This window comes from Agrilus planipennis, unplaced genomic scaffold, assembly GCF_000699045.2.
Source record: "Agrilus planipennis isolate EAB-ADULT unplaced genomic scaffold, Apla_2.0 scaffold90, whole genome shotgun sequence".
NCBI classification, from domain to species: Eukaryota; Metazoa; Arthropoda; class Insecta; order Coleoptera; family Buprestidae; genus Agrilus; species Agrilus planipennis.
Genome location: NW_020438865.1, coordinates 788,170 through 805,703, shown reverse-complemented (window position 1 = coordinate 805,703; position 17,534 = coordinate 788,170). Strand labels below are relative to the sequence as shown.

The window sequence follows — 17,534 nt, the reverse complement described above, 5'->3', positions numbered from 1 at the left end:
TGCGTATAACATTTAAAACCGCCATGTGTTCACCATGCTTCGTTATGGCGAAAGCAAGTAAGAATACCGGTATAATTTGAATGTATAGAAACCGAACAGATACGCGGTGAAGTACAGGTATATAGAGAGAGATAATCTTCAAGATAAATTTTTAACATTTGCAAATTTTATATGGACTAGATGTTACAGTGCATGTATTGTTACTGCAAACTACCCACTGTGTAGTATCATAAACATACNGTGAATACTTTGCAAAAGTTTTTTGTAAAAGTGCAATTGAGGAAGTGTAAAAGTTTGAAGGTGATTACTTATTTAGTTGTGAACTGTTCTAATAGCTGAACAGCTACAATAATGTTGGATAGTAAGTAAATCTATTATTTTATTCATTCATTATTTAAGCGGTAATTTAAAAAAAAAGGAACATGCAAAAATTGTAGCGTAAATGAATGACTTTGCATTTTTAATCCTGTATGTGGCAAAAATTTGCACGTGCTGATTTTATGGAATAAATTATTATTCTAGTGTACGTAAATTAATTTACATTTTAACATCGCTAGGCGCAAATTGCAGTTTTTTTTCATAAATAAGCCCAACAATGTATTACATAAAATGTATACAAAATGCTTGATGTTGATGTAATTCAGCCAATTGTTATATTGTAATTTTGTAATTATCGCATTAAAACATTAATAGAGGCTCACACTAGGTAACTTGCAAGTGATTGAAACATCTTACTAAATAAAACAACATAGTTCGGCTATATTCTAAAGTATAAGGTATAAATTTTCGAATAAATTTTTCTTAGAATTTTTACTACAATTTTAAATTTTAAATTTATGCTCGAAAAGAACCAGTTTTAAGGTAAAGTTTTAAAATCCTCATTTTGCATATATTTATTTGAATTCAAATTTGTATAAGGGTTTCTACCTGCTTATTACGGAACATACAGTTTGTCACAAATAAGCAATATTCTTAAAACCTCGTTCATTTTAATCTTGTTTTGAAAATTACACCTTATAAATTTAATTGGCACAAATATGTATTAGTATCATCGCTTTTTAATCATTTTCCCTGCTTATACATTATTATATATATACATATATTTAAGCAATATTTTATCTCCAAAAATTTTCAGTGACGACTTGTAAACAAAAAAACTATTATGAGGGTTGTTCTGCACTTTATGTTATTGTTTACGAGGTTGTATTCCGAGAAAGCATGTGGAGCATACGGTAGAAATTTAATAAAATACCAATACGTAATACTAGTATTGTCATTTACTGATCACCTGATTCAAATTAAAAAAATTATCTATTTCAAGGTAAATGTCATGAATATATGTACAGTACTGTGTAAAGATGACGTTACGTATACTTTATAGCTTAATAATTTTAAAGTTTGCTTAACTTCAAATATTTAGCAGATAGTAACAGGAAGTAGACGGTTGCTCAAAAAACGTTTTAGTTACTAAACATTTCGTGTAACCGATGATGCAATTAAACGAATAAGCAATTAAGCATTGCTAATTGCTTTGACAACAATCGATTGTTTACCGATATGTAACATATGGAATTTTTCAATAGCAATCACTTACCGAATCTGGAGACCTGATAACAATTGTAAAATGCATTCAGTAACAGTCACTCACACATTCGTTAGGTATCATCTGCAACAAAAATAAACATTAGTTTTAAAAAATTAAAAAAAAAAACTGATGCCGTTAATTCCCTATTTTTAGTATTTACTACATGGTAGCTCTTTAGCAGTTGACGTAATAATAATAAGGATCTTATCAGATAAAATGATTGAGTCTGTTTGATAATAATTAGGATGACTTTGACATTTATAAGTTCAGATTGAAGACTGAAGTTGTTTGCTTTATTTAAACATTAAGTTATTTTTTAAATTCTTCACATTTACAAAAAATATTTACAACCATCGCATGCAATGTGTTCTCTTATCCCTAACTGCCTCAACAAATTCAAATTTTTACCCTAACTACTATACTATTTTATAAACTTATCCTACAAAAAGTAATGTTTAACATGCAAAAAAAAAAACATTGTTTCTTGCTAATTCAGAACTATTTATTACTACCCTCCTAATCCTTTTCTATTCTGTAATTAACTTTCTAATCGAAGACTGAAGTTGTTTATTTATTTAAAACTTTAGTGGGTATTAACGTGTATAAATTACTATCAACGATATGTCTGACAATTAAAGAGAAAGGTTGTTTTATCAGATACTGATTATACAGATTTTCAATCTCACAATAATTAATTATTGGCTTAAACAATTATAAATTTTTAATTCTAAGAAAATCCTTCCATGTAGCAAGAATAACGAATTCAGGTATTTCGTGTCCTTGAAATAATCAATACGATATAAAAAAGTTAATAAAACATAAGGTAACATTATCTACTGAAGATTAAAACATTCTCATTTTTTGAGTTATCTTAAAAAGTTATATAACATACTGATTGTCAATTAAAAAAATAACAAATTGTGTTTTATAAGATACTAACCATATACATTTTTATAGCTATTGTAATTTCACGAGCTATTGGTCTTGTAAATAATTAATTATTGGCGTAAAGAATGATAAATTTTTAATTCTAAGAAAATCCTACGTAACAAGAATAACGAACTCAGGTATTTCGTGTCCTTGAAATAAACAACACGACATAAAAAGTTATTAAAGCAAAAGTTAACTTTATCTATTGAAGATTAAAACATTTTCATATTTTGAGTTATCATTTGTGTTAAACATTTATATAGCACACTATTTCTTAATATTTACTGCATTCAATAAAATAAATTTTAAAAACAAATCTGAAACAAAGGGTATCGACTATTCGCTAAGGCCTTAGTAAGGTTTACAATTAGAATAAATAAATAATTATTAACTTGAGAGATCTAGTAAGCATAGTACCTACATCATTGGTCTACATTCTAAATTTTTCAGAATTCTTTGTAGCCCCCATGTATAGAATGTCATAATTTATAAATATGTATTTAAATTTAAATATTTAGCTCTTTTGTGGCTGCTTGTACATTTAAATTGCAGACGTTAAGAAATAATGCAAACTTACTTTCGCTAAGTGTTTGTTAAATAAAATAAAAAAGAAACAGACACCCGAAGGCATCCGTAATGTGTTCTACCTGTCACATATCATTTATATGTGTACATATATGTATATATTCAATTGTACAAGATAAACTTAATCACTTTTATCCGTATGTTGGTTCGTAACTGGTTTATTCTAACCAAATACAATAAAAACAGATCATTTAGACCAGTGATGAGTAACAAAAATGGCCATTCCAAGTGGGCTCGTTAAAACTTTCTACTTTTTGTACATTCTTCCTCTTATATCCGCAACATTAATTACCTCAAATACAACTACTTCCGTTCAAGGTTAGTATTAATTAAACAGTTTGGTGTAATGTGGATTTTATCTTTATCTACCTTAGGTTAAATTTATTCCATATGTGTAAACCGATATTTAATAGGTTCTTAAATGATAAATAAAAATTGGGTTTTTATTTGCGGCGATTGTGGGACATACTGTAACTCATACAAATTTCATTTCCAGTAAATACTTCGGTAGATAAATATCATATCAGAATTGAAAGATTATGTTATTAAATTGAATACGATTTCTATAAATGTGTATATTGATAATGAATATATTATAGTTAATTAAACTATAAATTCAATTACATTACAAAATACGCTTTATTGATTTTGTATGAGTGCCAATGAAATCGACATATGAACATACATATGTAAAAATATACCAAATGTGTTCCTAGCAATCTTAGCAATCTTTTCTTACATATCATCGTTTTGTTAACATATTTATATGAACTATTGTTACGAAAAATTGATTGATTAGGTACTTTACTCAACCTGCTGTTGCAGATATATATACATGTACAACTTAATGACTATTTAAATATAAGATGATTCTGATTGGTCGTATTTTATATAAAGAGACCTAGAGACTGGATCAACAGGTGTTATAATATTTAAAAAAAAGAAAACTTTGAATTTACCGCTAATATTACTCACTAAAAATGTTGTTCAACCTTGACTAATGTTATTGGAAAACAGATGAAAGTCATCTAATCTATAAGTTATATTTATCAGTACAGTAATTCACAAGTTTTTATTCAAATCTGTGTAAGCATTCATCACTGCAATTTGCAAATCAGCACATAAAAATGAAGAAAAGACAACATTCTCTAGATGGTCAGTTCTTTTCTTAAATTAGTTTTTAATAATCGAATTAATGATATAACTTATTGAATTGTTTCAGAAAAGAAAAACTGGGAACTTTACTTGGGACTGTTAAGGAATTCCTTAAAACATACTGACGAAAGCTGTGATGGGATTAGGTTTGACTCAGCACATCCACATATTTTTATTATTTTAGGAGCTTCCGTAAGTTAACTAATTGCATAATTGGAATAATTTAGCTTAAGAAAACTCATTTTCCAGGGCGATTTAGCTAGAAAAAAGATTTACCCCACTTTGTGGTGGTTATACAGAGATCAACTGTTACCTCCTAAAACTATATTTTATGGATATGCTCGAAGTAAGACATCAGTTGATGAAATTAAAAAAAAAACACTACCCTACATGAATGTAAATATTGTTATGAAAACTAATTATTATGTATAATAAATGTAAATTCTGATAATTTAGGTAAAATCTGATGAACAAGAAAAGTTCGATGAATTCTGGAAGATGAATTACTATATATCAGGAAAATATGACTCAAGAACAGATTTTGAGAAGCTTAATCAAGAAATAAGTCGGTTTGAGACATCTACAATAGCTAACAGATTATTTTATTTGGCTCTGCCTCCATCGGTTTATGAAGAAGTAACAATACATATAAGAAATACTTGCATGTCCTTAAAGTATGTAGGCTAATATTGTACAAACCACTTGTTTAATTTAAAAATTGTAGGGGATGGACAAGAATAATTGTAGAAAAACCATTTGGAAAAGATTTTGATTCATCCCAGAAACTTTCTGATCATCTAGCTTCACTATTTCCTGAACAACAAATTTACCGTATTGACCATTATTTGGGAAAAGAAATGGTTCAAAACTTGATGACTTTAAGGTTCTTTTACAAGTTTTTGTAGTTACATTTTTCTCACAATTTTTTTTTAGATTTGCTAATAGAATTTTCAATCCAACATGGAACAGAGACAACATTGCAAGCGTACAGATTTCCTTTAAGGAACCATTTGGTACTCAAGGTCGTGGTGGCTATTTCGATGAATATGGTATTATTAGAGATATTATGCAGAATCATCTTTTGCAAATTTTGACACTAGTAGCAATGGAAAAGCCTACTTCCCTCCACCCAGATGATATAAGAAATGAGAAGGTTGGATAGTCAAAAAACAATTTCAAACAAACTAAAAATGATATTATTTATAGGTAAAAGTCTTGAGGTCAATTAAACCTCTGGAGCCTGACCATGTTGTGCTTGGTCAGTATGTAGGAAATCCTAAAGGAGAGGGAGATGAAAAGTTAGGATACTTAGATGATGAAACTGTTCCTAAAAACTCAACCACACCAACTTATGCTTTGGGAGTACTTCACATTAATAATGAAAGATGGGATGGAGTTCCTTTCATATTAAAATGTGGAAAAGCCCTTAATGAAAGGAAAGCAGAAGTGAGGATTCAATATAAAGATGTAGCTGGGGATATTTTTGAAGGAAGGACACAACGAAATGAATTGGTTATAAGAGTACAGCCTGGTGAAGCCTTGTATATTAAATTTATGGTAAAAACCCCAGGAATGAGTTTTGATATGGAAGAAACTGAGTTGGATTTGACCTATGGAAGTAGATATAATGTATGATTATTTGTACTTGTAGTTTTTGGTACTAAATAGCTAATTAATTTTAATTTTCAGAATATTAAACTTCCTGATGCTTATGAAAAGCTTATTGTCGACGTTTTTTGCGGCTCCCAGATGCATTTTGTTCGTTCAGATGAACTTAGTGAAGCCTGGAGAATATTCACACCCTTGTTACATTTCATTGAAAAGGAAAAAATTCAACCTGTTAAGTACATGTACGTCATAAAAATTCTTACCAACTATTTGTGCAGAATTTTTCAAAAGGCACCAATTCACTAGTTTTTTCTAAAAAAAAAAAGAGAATTCTATTAATTCTTCAAAAAGCAAACATTTAATGTATAGATGTATAATACCAATTTTTTACATTGACTTTTGCAGGTATGGATCTAGAGGGCCAAAGGAAGCTGATGAAATGCTACTCAAGAATAATTACATTTATACTGGAACATATCATTGGAAAAGCAATGATTCTTCAAAGTTATGAGTTTAAAGAAAATTGAAATAAAAAGGCAATCGGTGCTCACAGACACAAATGATATTTGGTTAAAATGATATTTGCTGGTTTAGGGTCCAATACTCAAATGGGTGTTGTTTTACACTTATTTATTTTGTTGTTAAAATTTGCTTTTTAATGCACAATAAAGGACTTTCAATAATTAAGTGTTTACTTGACTAGTATCAAAGGGAGATGGTATTGGTAGTTGAGAAAAAATTAAACCACAATATTCACTTGAACAAGTTTTAAAAGCTTTCTTGAATTAAATGTATGAAATACCTTCTTTATGGAACGTATATGTATATCAATAAAAGAAAATAATTTAAATTAGAAAAAGTGTTGTTTAAAGTAATGTAAAAATTGAGCGCTATGTGGAATTTAAGTTACATAACAGGGCTTGTTTAATGAACGAATATTAATCTGCATTAATTGATTATTAGTAACGAATAATGAAAATGGTATTAATTTGAATTGAAGCAGTCATATTTTTTTTTAAATTGTACTTATCACATTTTGTATTATTTATTGTATATTTTTGTTACTGATGCCGCTTTTAGAAAATAAATTAATGAAATAAATTTAAGCTCTTACCTCCACCAATTTGAAACCATATTAGTGGTTTAACCGTTTTTTACATTGATGATGGCCACGCACGCGTATATTTACTCATTTAGCAAGATCATAAAAAAATATAATAAATAATTTATTCCTTAACAAATTGTTAATATGTTAATTGTAAGATATTGCGCAAATTGTAACTAATTATGAAAAAGAAAAATTAAAATAATTTTCTTAACTTCTTATATCACAAACATATCAGCAGATCTCTTGTATGAACGTATCTTAACGCTACCAACAAGAAGAAGAGAACTTGATATGTTTGAATTCAGACGCATGATTTCTATTGGCGTCGTGAAGTTTCGTGAGTGCAATGTGATCACGTAATGGCGGGTAAGGCGTTACAGTGGAAATTAGTGGCAAATCCAACTGGACCGCAACCCCGACCTCGCCATGGACATCGTGCGGTCGCTATTAAAGATCTTATGGTCGTATTTGGGGGCGGAAATGAAGGAATTGTCGATGAACTTCATGTTTACAATACAGGTATTTTGAGGTTTCTTGAATAAATATGGCGCGCTGCTGTTGTCATTTTTTACACCGAAGCTGTAATTATTGTACACTATCTCGTACAAGTGTTTTTCTCTTCACGCTATATTCTTAGTTATTTGCAATAAGGTGAAAGAAAATATGTGCATACTTCATTTTTTGTTAGTTAATTTAGAAAAAACTACTTCTTTATTTTAAAAATGGCGTCCCCTGAAACGACATGCGAGATGCCGCCGCTTATGAAATTGCAAATATGTAATTTTGCATTAACATATTTGAAACTCCGTTACCAATATGAAAGAGGGATATTTGTAAAAACCTTCCTAAATGGTCGGTTTTTTATTATATATATTATAAAAAGTGACGTTTTCATTTTGTTTGTGTCAATATCCCAGTCCACACATATTTTTTCAAACAAATTCAGCAGTTACAAGTTTTATACGGAAATGATCATGTAGAGTAGCAGATATTTATTCATTTTTTTACTATCAAACAAAGCACTACATATGTAGCTTCAGTTTGAGGACAAGTATGCTTTTTGTTTATAGCTACAAATCAATGGTTTGTACCCGTAACAAAAGGTGATATACCCCCAGGATGTGCTGCATATGGTTTTGTAGTAGATGGAACCAGATTGCTGGTTTTTGGGGGTATGGTTGAGTATGGAAAATATAGTAATGAGTTATATGAATTACAAGTAAGTACTACATTAATTGAGTATTTTCTAAATAAAGAAATGTATAAACTGATCATTTTATATCTCTTCGTAGGCTTCCCGCTGGGAATGGAAACGTTTAAAGCCAAGACCACCTAAAAATGGTTCTGCTCCATGTCCAAGATTGGGACACAGTTTTACTCTTGTACAAAATAAGGTTTATTTATTTGGCGGTTTAGCAAATGATAGTGAAGACCCCAAGAATAATATTCCAAGACACTTAAAGGATCTATATGCCTTAGATATCAGAGTGAATCCAGTACAGTGGGAAGTGCCTGTTACACATGGCCCTTCTCCACCACCCAGAGAGTCACATACAGGAGTAGCCTATGTGGATAAATCTAAAGGTAAAATTTTAAATTTCATATGTATTTTGTAAACAGTTAAAAATTCTTTATAGGAAAATCATTTTTGGTTATTTATGGAGGAATGAGTGGCTGTAGATTAGGGGACCTATGGTTATTAAATACAGGTACTTTGACATGGAGCAAACCTCAAGTGTCTGGTATTGTTCCTCTTCCGAGATCATTACATACCTCTACACTTATTGGACACAGGATGTTTGTTTTTGGTGGTTGGGTTCCTGTTATGACTGAAGATTCCAAAACTACCAGTGAAAAGGAATGGAAATGTACAAGCACAATGGCCTGTCTTAATTTGGGTTAGTTTACAATATGTTTGTAATTTATTCGTCTTCAATCAAATTTTTTCACAGAATCCATGCATTGGGAAGATTTAAATATTCTGTCTACTGAAGGAAATGTTCCCTGTGCTCGTGCTGGTCATTGTGCTGTTGGAATAAACACACGATTATATGTTTGGTCTGGTCGTGATGGCTATAGAAAAGCTTGGAACAATCAGGTAAATTTCAGTAGTAAGAGTGCATTATACATGCACTTATTTACTGACTACTATTTTTGTTATCATTATTTCCTTTTTTTTTGTCAATGATATTTTTATTTCTGAGCCATTGACTTGTTTTATGCACTTTATTTGTGAAGTTGTTTCATTTTTATTTCAAGTGATATGAACTTAATTAATGTTTGTTGATAGTTTTAATTTGTAAATATTTGTGATTGTAGTGAAACTTGTAAATCTTTTTAGGTCTGTTTTAAAGACCTATGGTACTTAGAAGTAGATAAACCGGCTGCAGTAGGTCGAGTATCACTTGTAAAAGCTGGAACACATTCCCTGGAAGTTAACTGGAATGGATCTCCATCAGTACAGGTTTATGTCCTACAGGTAAACTTTCCATTGCTTAAATTATGTTGATATGTGTTATGTTCGTGTTATTTTAATTTTAGACGCAAAAGTATGACCTGCCACAAACTACGGCAGTTGCTAAGAAACCAGAGCAGCAGTCTGCTGCAACTTCTGTTCCTTCAACAGATGCAGCTGTGCCTCCACTAGTTGCCTCAAAACAGACGCCCGTCGCAAACGTGCCTCATACCCCTACGGTAACAAAAACCGTTATTCCACTAGCACAAGTTCCCACTGTTGCAGCACCCAAAGTTATTCCACCTGTTGTACGATGTAAGAGTTTTTTGTAGTATGTGTAATAGAAGGATTATTTTTATTATGTTTGTGATGTGATGTTTTCTTTAATATACATTTTTGTTTTTATTATATAGTACGAACTCCAGCTCCCAAACTAGTTGCATCAACTCAGTCTGTCGTATTTGCTCAATCTGGTCAGTCAGCAGCTGTTGAAAATGTTACAGCGAAAACAACTCAGGCAGGCATGTCTGGAATTCAAGCCCTCGCTGCTGCTGCAGCAGCTACACAGAAAATTACCGTTTCTCCACAAGTTTCACCAATAAAAATTGGTATTTATTTTACTTTTTGTAATTATTCACTTTTAATAACATTTATTTATAGCTGGTTCAAATGTGCGAATACAAGGAGTACAAGGAACTGCCGGCACGGTTGTCCGTCAGGCAACACCTCAAACAACGACTGTTCAGGGAAAACAGTTGATACTACAAAAATCTCTACCATCAGCTACTGTGTTACAAAAGGCTGTAACGCCACAAATAGTGACTTTGGTTAAGACGAGCTCTGGAATGACAGTAACGTTACCCAAACAAAATATTGTCCAAGGAGGTCAAGTAAAGACAGCTGCAAATGTATTGCAGCAACAAGGAAAGAATTATGTCAAAATTATTCCCAGTTCAGGGGGAAACAAAATTATGACTACTGTCAAAACCTTACCCTCAAACGTCATTCAAATGAATAAGGCAACAGGGAAACTTGTATTGTCAAAAAGTTCCACTGGACAATTACAGACGATTAGTAATCCTCAAGTACTTGTTGTCAGTACGAATGCAGGTATTCGTACTATACAGTCAGTTAGTCAAGCTCAAGCTCTTTCACAATCTAAAACCACTACTGTTAATGTACATCCCATATCTAATGCGTCTGTGGCTAATTTACAAAACGTTAAAATTACTGGCAAACCAATTACTATCTCTATGCCTGGAGGAACTCAAAAAACCGTTACACTGTCCAAGAATACTGTAAGAAACATACATATCCTTTTGAAGTTGTTTTGAATTGATTTTTATTGTCGTTATAGAAACAAGTTATGATTGGAGGAAAGCCTGTTACCGTGCAAATGGCTGGTGGAGGCAGTAAAACGCTGACTCTTGTTGGCAATCATCTCCAGCAAATTGGACAACAGCTACAGCAAGTTGGTTCTCATTCAGGATCTCCTGTTGGAAAAATTGTCCGAATACCGGCGGGTGCCACAGTTCAAGCAGTCACTGTATCATCTTCAACAGAGCCACAAAAGGTTATGGTTATGTCACGTCCAAAACAACCTACTGCATCCATAGGTAATTATTTTACAGTCATACATTGGATGGATGGATTTAGTATTTATTGTTGGTATTGTTGTTTTTGTCTAGCACCAGCATCATTTGACAGTCCAGCCACAACAGACGCAGCTTTGGCCGCATTAGCGGCCGAGGCTGGTTTAATAGATCCTGTTAAGGATGACGGCGAAGATAAACTGTCACCAGACCAATCAAACATGATAATGAAAATAGATGAGAGTAATAGTAATGAAAGCGCTATGGAAACAGAGCCTTCAGCCAACGAAGCCTCGAGTGTTGGATTATTTGGTGGAATGGCATTACATCAACGTATGGGTTTGAAAGGAGGTGGTAAAATTCGACTAGGTTTGTTTGGAGGATCTCCTATCGGTTCCCCCGTAGGCACTGAAAACTATGCTCAGCAAAATACGACTAAATCTGAAGCTGAGTCTACAACAGACGTTTGTGACTCAGGCGTGAGCAGTTCTCAACCATCTACACAAAGCCTAACATCAGTCAACGGAAACTTAATAGATAAAGGTGGGGAAGGAATAAAAGGATTTGAAGAGGAGAAAGGTGAAGAACAATATAACGACAGCGAGGAGACAACTGATGAACACAAACAAATGGACGACACAGAAGATGGAACTAATGCAAGAAATAATAATGAAGTACATGGGTTTGCTGATGAGAAGAAAAGCGAAAATGGAGACGGACTTTCAGCCCTTGCTTCGGCCGCTTTGGATCATTCAAAAGAATTCAAGACTGATAATGTGAAGAATGTGCCAAGCGAGAAAGACGTTTGGTACACAGTAGGTTTTATTAAGGGGACAAGCTGTGATGTTCAGGATTACTTCTATTGTGACAGTGAAGCGGATTACACAGTTGATAATTTACCCGATTATTCACACTTGCCGAGGATTAATCTCGAACCAGGAACTGCATATAAATTTAGAGTTGCAGCAATCAATTCCGTTGGAAGGGGAGAATGGAGCGAGGTAAAAATATAATTCTGATGTAGCACATAATTCGGAAAACCTAAAAGAAGTATAATTGCAATGATCTTTATTAAAATTGTATTTGCTTTTTGTTTTAAAGATCTCAGCTTTCAAGACGTGCCTACCTGGATTCCCAGGCGCTCCATCTGCCATAAAAATAGCAAAATCGGGGGATGGCGCTCATTTGTCTTGGGAACCCCCCAATTCGTCACAAGGCGAAATTTTGGAATATAGTGTGTATCTTGCTGTACGAAACAACTCCAAGGTAAATAATAAAATTTTTAAAAGTAGTTTTAGCTTATGTTTTCATTCTTTTTGTTTTTTTTCTGATAGCAGGAGAAATCTGGTACAAATCAACTTGCTTTTGTTAGAGTGTATTGTGGAGCTAGTAACTCTTGTACAGTTCCAAATTCTTCATTAGCAGCAGCTCACTTGGACACTTCCACAAAAGCAGCTATTATATTTCGTATAGCTGCAAGAAATGACAAAGGTTACGGACCTGCCACTCAAGTTAGGTGGTTGCAAGGTATATAGTTTAATTAATTAACAACATTTTCGCATTTTTTTGCTTCACTATAAAAGTAAGACGTATATTTCCTAGAAAATCTATGAAAGAAATTTGTAGAACTAGTTGGTCTTTTTTTAATAGATCCACAAGCGACAAATAAAACGCCAAAGCGGACAATAGAAGGAACCACACCAGTAGGAATTAAGAAAATGAAATCAGCAGATAAAGAAGATATGTAAAGTGTACAGCAGAATTGACTATTCTAATGCCAGCAGATACTTAATTACTTTCTGGTTTAATTAATTATCTGTTCATTGATTTAATGGAGCTTAGCGCTACAATCGAATATGTTTTTTTCTTAATAATGTTAAAATTAACTACCTAAGGATTGCACTATCTGTAATGGTGTGGATAATGAAGTGTTAGTATATTTGGCAAAAAATTCAAAATTTTATAATATTTACGTTACATTAAAGGCGTTCTTTTAACAATTGATGAATGATATAAATAGTTGTATAATGTTATTTTATTTTTGTACAGAGACATTGAACGTAAGTAATTATTAAAGGCTCATAATTAATTGAATACTTGTTAAGGATGATAACATAAGAAAACAAGTTGCAAAAGAATACTGTTTTATACTACTTTTTCGTAAGGAGCCGGATTATGGATTTAAAACATGGAATTTGTTATGTGAAGTAGTTTATTATTGAAACATTTACAATTATCATTAAATATTGTTTAAGGTGCTTAGCGAGTCATTTATTTATAGTATTTAGTACAAATTGTTGCTGTTTATCTTCAAAATTTTGTAGGTCACAAGTTTTTGTAATATAATTTTGAAAGTCTAATGCACTAACGTAACAACTTGTGATAATCTGGATGTAGCAACTCCTTTCTTTTGCGTTAAATTAATGTTTTTAGTACACGTTCTCGTCTTATTTCTCTTTTTATAAAAAGTAAAAAAATAAAAAGTAGGATAGGGAAAATCAGTTTATTAATTAAATGCTGTTATTTGAATGGCAAATTAGTGCGTACTCTTACGGAATAATAGTTTTTATCTAATTGTAAATACATTATTCTTAAAGGAGAATAGTTTCTAGAGTATTTTTATTATTTATGTTTTTTTCTTTGTTCGTTCATGTTTTGTGTCAAATTCATACAAGCCAATCGACCGTCGATTCTTTTCAGGATGTCAGTTCATGTAATTTGACTAAATATAATACATTGCATTTCTGACTCTTTCATTAATAAGGCTTGTTATTTTATACTGTGTATTTTTGTAATTGCTAATAATTACTTAATATAATTCAAGGTAAAATTTCTAAAATTGGATTTGGTAAATTAATTACAGTGAATAATACGCAAGTATATCTATGTAAAATTATTTCAAATACGTTTTCTTTTTTATGTAATAAAACATTCATTTCATAATCAGAGTGTAGTGTGAGCTCGCTTAGAGACGCTTTCCTCTCCTTATATCTGTGGTTTATTAATTTAAACTACTTATTAAAACAAAAAGTGTATAACTGCTTAAACGAATGACACATTACATGTTTAATTACAGTTTATACTGTAATCACAATTTCCAGTGTAAATATTATATTATGTTGTTTTCTATCCAATTTATAAAGTGGGATACCCTTGTATAAACGCCAGGATATCCGGGTTGCGCACAATTATAACCGAACGAAACTATTCCTATTATGTAAAATCTGAGGGCTCGTCCTTCAGGGACCCCATGCATCAGTGGACCGCCAGAATCTCCTTTGCACGCGTCTTTACCTCCTTGTGGAAATCCTGCACATAGTGCCCTATCGTCGATGGTTACCTTGTCGAATTCCGAAAAACTTTTTGCGCATTTATCATTATCAACAACCATTAAATTAGCAACCAATAAAGAAGTACTAGAGGGTCCCCCTATAATAAATGTACGTGGTAAGTAAAGTTTAAAAATCGTCAATAAAATACTTACGAAATTCTTGTGAACCCCATCCTGCTACATAAGGATAATACCTAACGAATCTATTGCTTCGCAATGGTTCGTCTACTGGTAAGCAAATCGGCGATAAGGAGGCTAAAATTATATCAAAATCGAGACTCCGCTTAGTGTTGGTAATTTATTTACTTACGGCTATTAACTTCTTTGGCTAATGTAAGAATAGCAATATCGTTTGTATAAGAGACGCGGGGATTGTAGTCTTCGTGTATTTTTGTAGAAGCTACCAACACTTCAACAGGGTTTGCTCCATCATCGTCTGAATAAAGATCTAAGTCTCCAACACGTACAGTATACCTAAAATTCGTTTCCTATGGGCACATTATCTAAACGACTAGCAATTTCCATGAATTACCTTCACATTTTCTAATAGCCAACTTATATACAGTTGTGCGAGTAATTAAAAGAATGCATTAATTTATGTATTACGTTTTACAAAGAGGGCATATATTTAATTATTCGATATAATTATCTAGAAAAATGTACTATTCGACCAATTTACATGATAAACTTATACTTTTCTTTTAATTGATATTTACAAAAAAAAACACTAGTCTAGTTAATTTATTTCTCTTATTTAATAATTAGATAAGCAAGAAAACACTTACAATTCTTCTGTTGTTTCTACGCAGTGAGCTGCAGTTAAAACATGTTTATTGCTAATTAAAGTTCCCCCGCAAAGCCATTTTGGTAAATTTGGATTTTTTCTGTTTTTGTATCCTAAGGCTACCATCCAGGGAAAGTTTCCTAGAAAAAATCTACTAACATTAGGATTTTGCAATATTAAAACAAGTACTCGTTTTGTATTTAAATTATTATTATACATTTGAAGAAACTACGCAGGGTCGGAGTACGTATTATTTCATTTTATAAGCAAAACAGAAAAAGATACAAAATGTATTACACTCTTAAGTTGTATTGAGTTTACAGGAAACAGATAATTTCATGTTAAAAAACAAATATTGCACGATTGAACATACAGAGAATGAATATTCGTTTGGTGTAATGATATTGGAAATTTTAATTTTATCAACTGTGCAGTACCTGGTTTGGCTGGAACTCCCCCCACAATGCGGTATCCTCCAGTGAATGTAGTTTTCCCGCAATCGGGTGGTCTTAAAAATCTTGTGGTCCCATTCATATTTCGTCCAGAACTACGCATTTCGTTTGCAGTCATTGAAGTTTCACTTGCAGCTGTTGTTTGAAAATTCCTTCCAGTTTCAGTAATTCTTCTAGTACTAGTTGCAAGTGGTGTATTAGCAGTCGATGCTAATGTAGTTTTTTTTTCAGTAGTTGTTTCAGAAGTTGTACCTCGACTGCTGTTTGAAACACCAGGGCAGCATACTAGAGGTATTCTCCCCGAAAATCCGCAGGTCAACCGATTTAAATAATTATTTACGTCCCTATTGTTGTGACCAAATGTTTGGAAAATACGTTTAACAAATTCGCAGTTCTCCACACTTACGCAAAGACCGGCTTCCTGACGAGGTGTAGTACAATAATCTCCATCTGTTAAGTCCCCTGTACATTTTAAAATATTCATTATTAAGAAGGAGTTTTTTCTCATTAGATACGAAATAATTTTGAGACTAAATCCGTCCCTGTAGAATGTAATAGCACATAATAAAACAATTATGAGAGCCGGTAGCGTAATTCAGATAAATTACCTTTTACGTGTTTCTTTTATGTACGAATGATTATGATTTCTTGTTTACAATTAGGTAAAACCAAAGATAAAATAATGATCCTAGAAATATGAGATAATATCTATTTTGAAAATAAACGTTAAAATGCAAAACTCCCGCGCCATATGTACTAATTTATATTTATTCTGAGTATTAAATTAATAAGTTTATTATTCATAAGTTTAAATAATGCAACAGTAGATGGGCGATGAATAATATATCATCAATTTCCCGAAAAGTTGAGGTTGTTGTGCGACAATATAATTATAACGTTGAAAAGTTCATTAAAAACTTCATCTACTTAGTCCTGATTTAGATTCTAAGATACAATATTAAAAACTATATGGCTTTGCTGTATTATTTTACAGAACTACATTTCTATTTGCTGTGCTAACAAATAAAATTATAATACAATTAGCATATTTTTCTTTACTGGTTTCACTTTCTTCTAATTTTGTTTCGATTAATACCGAATTAAACGACTTAAGATTGTCGTATGTCCCTGTTATAAGTATGTTTCAAAAATCCACAAAATAAATAACATAAAACTGCGGAATAGTGGCATATTTTTAACTTGTTAGGTAAGTTTTTAGCAACTCGCACGTGAAAAAATTATAAAGTATTCAAGTATGTATAGGTATATCGTCTTTGTTTAATACCTTATCTACTTCTTACGATTAATCCTGATATAGATTCTAAAATACAATTTTAAAAAATAGAAGATATAAAAGACTTCGCTATATTTAACTGAACTTCATCTCTATTAACGTTATTTTAAATTGTTGCACGTTAGATAAAAAAATAAAATAGTAGATAAATGTTTATTTATTCTTTGAAGTAAAAGACAATTAAATAGTTTAATGATTGTAATACTTGCCCTGCTGTAAAGTAATTGTTAAAAATACACAAAATAAAAAAAACAGAACTGCGGAAAAATGGCACATTTTTGACTTGTTAGCAACTCGCACGTGAATGGATTACAATGTGATCAAGTAAAACTATAATCTATATAGCGTCTTTAATAAACTGACCAAGTAATGGTACTATATGGACTTCCATTAAAGACATCTCCACACCATTCATGACGCTATGTGTTTTATCAGGGTCATTTGAAAGGCCACTCAGTGAATTTTAAATAACAATTTTCTTTATATTAACGATAATGTACAGCCAAACCAAAAAAAAGAAAATAAAAGTAATAAACCAAACAAAATTATACATGTAGCTCTATTTGATTTTCTTTATCATTAATATTATATTACAAACTTTCCTTTTCATTATTAACGTTGATAAGTATATTAAACTCAACTAGGCCATCAAAAA

The 17,534-nt window shown here is 31.7% G+C and overlaps 3 protein-coding genes across 7 annotated transcripts; 2 read left to right on the top strand and 1 right to left on the bottom strand.

The window, feature by feature from the left end:
• Positions 1-247: 247 nt before the first annotated feature.
• LOC108737312 (glucose-6-phosphate 1-dehydrogenase) lies at positions 248-6,546 on the top strand. 3 transcript variants are annotated; one of them, XM_018470094.2, is made up of 9 exons: positions 248-361; positions 4,323-4,447; positions 4,505-4,651; positions 4,712-4,929; positions 4,980-5,138; positions 5,189-5,408; positions 5,462-5,884; positions 5,945-6,105; positions 6,269-6,546. In XM_018470094.2, the coding sequence occupies exons 1-9, from the start codon at positions 352-354 to the stop codon at positions 6,372-6,374; spliced, it is 1,569 nt and encodes a 522-aa protein (XP_018325596.1). In that variant the 5' UTR covers positions 248-351; the 3' UTR covers positions 6,375-6,546. The 3 variants fall into 3 exon arrangements, with proteins under 3 accessions (XP_018325596.1, XP_018325594.1, XP_018325595.1); XM_018470092.1 differs by lacking the exon at positions 248-361 and adding an exon at positions 3,222-3,418; XM_018470093.2 differs by lacking the exon at positions 248-361 and adding an exon at positions 4,021-4,255.
• A 749-nt stretch (positions 6,547-7,295) lies between these two features.
• Positions 7,296-13,778, top strand: LOC108737322 (host cell factor 1). 2 transcript variants are annotated; one of them, XM_018470105.1, is made up of 14 exons: positions 7,296-7,490; positions 8,042-8,190; positions 8,264-8,555; positions 8,609-8,869; positions 8,924-9,069; positions 9,313-9,450; positions 9,513-9,741; positions 9,840-10,034; positions 10,087-10,724; positions 10,784-11,042; positions 11,115-12,019; positions 12,120-12,284; positions 12,353-12,545; positions 12,669-13,778. In XM_018470105.1, exons 1-14 carry the CDS (start codon positions 7,331-7,333, stop codon positions 12,764-12,766), a joined length of 3,828 nt encoding a protein of 1,275 aa, XP_018325607.1. In that variant the 5' UTR covers positions 7,296-7,330; the 3' UTR covers positions 12,767-13,778. The 2 variants fall into 2 exon arrangements, with proteins under 2 accessions (XP_018325607.1, XP_018325608.1); XM_018470106.1 differs by having other exon boundaries at positions 7,331-7,490; positions 12,356-12,545.
• LOC108737323 (venom protease) lies at positions 13,672-17,319 on the bottom strand. Of its 2 annotated transcripts, none has more exons than XM_018470109.1 (6): positions 17,243-17,319; positions 15,571-16,047; positions 15,135-15,273; positions 14,660-14,823; positions 14,503-14,604; positions 13,672-14,447 (listed from the first exon to the last, which is right to left on the bottom strand). In XM_018470109.1, exons 1-6 carry the CDS (start codon positions 17,292-17,294, stop codon positions 14,128-14,130), a joined length of 1,254 nt encoding a protein of 417 aa, XP_018325611.1. In that variant the 5' UTR covers positions 17,295-17,319; the 3' UTR covers positions 13,672-14,127. The 2 variants fall into 2 exon arrangements, with proteins under 2 accessions (XP_018325611.1, XP_018325609.1); XM_018470107.1 differs by lacking the exon at positions 17,243-17,319 and adding an exon at positions 17,089-17,236.
• Positions 17,320-17,534: the final 215 nt, after the last annotated feature.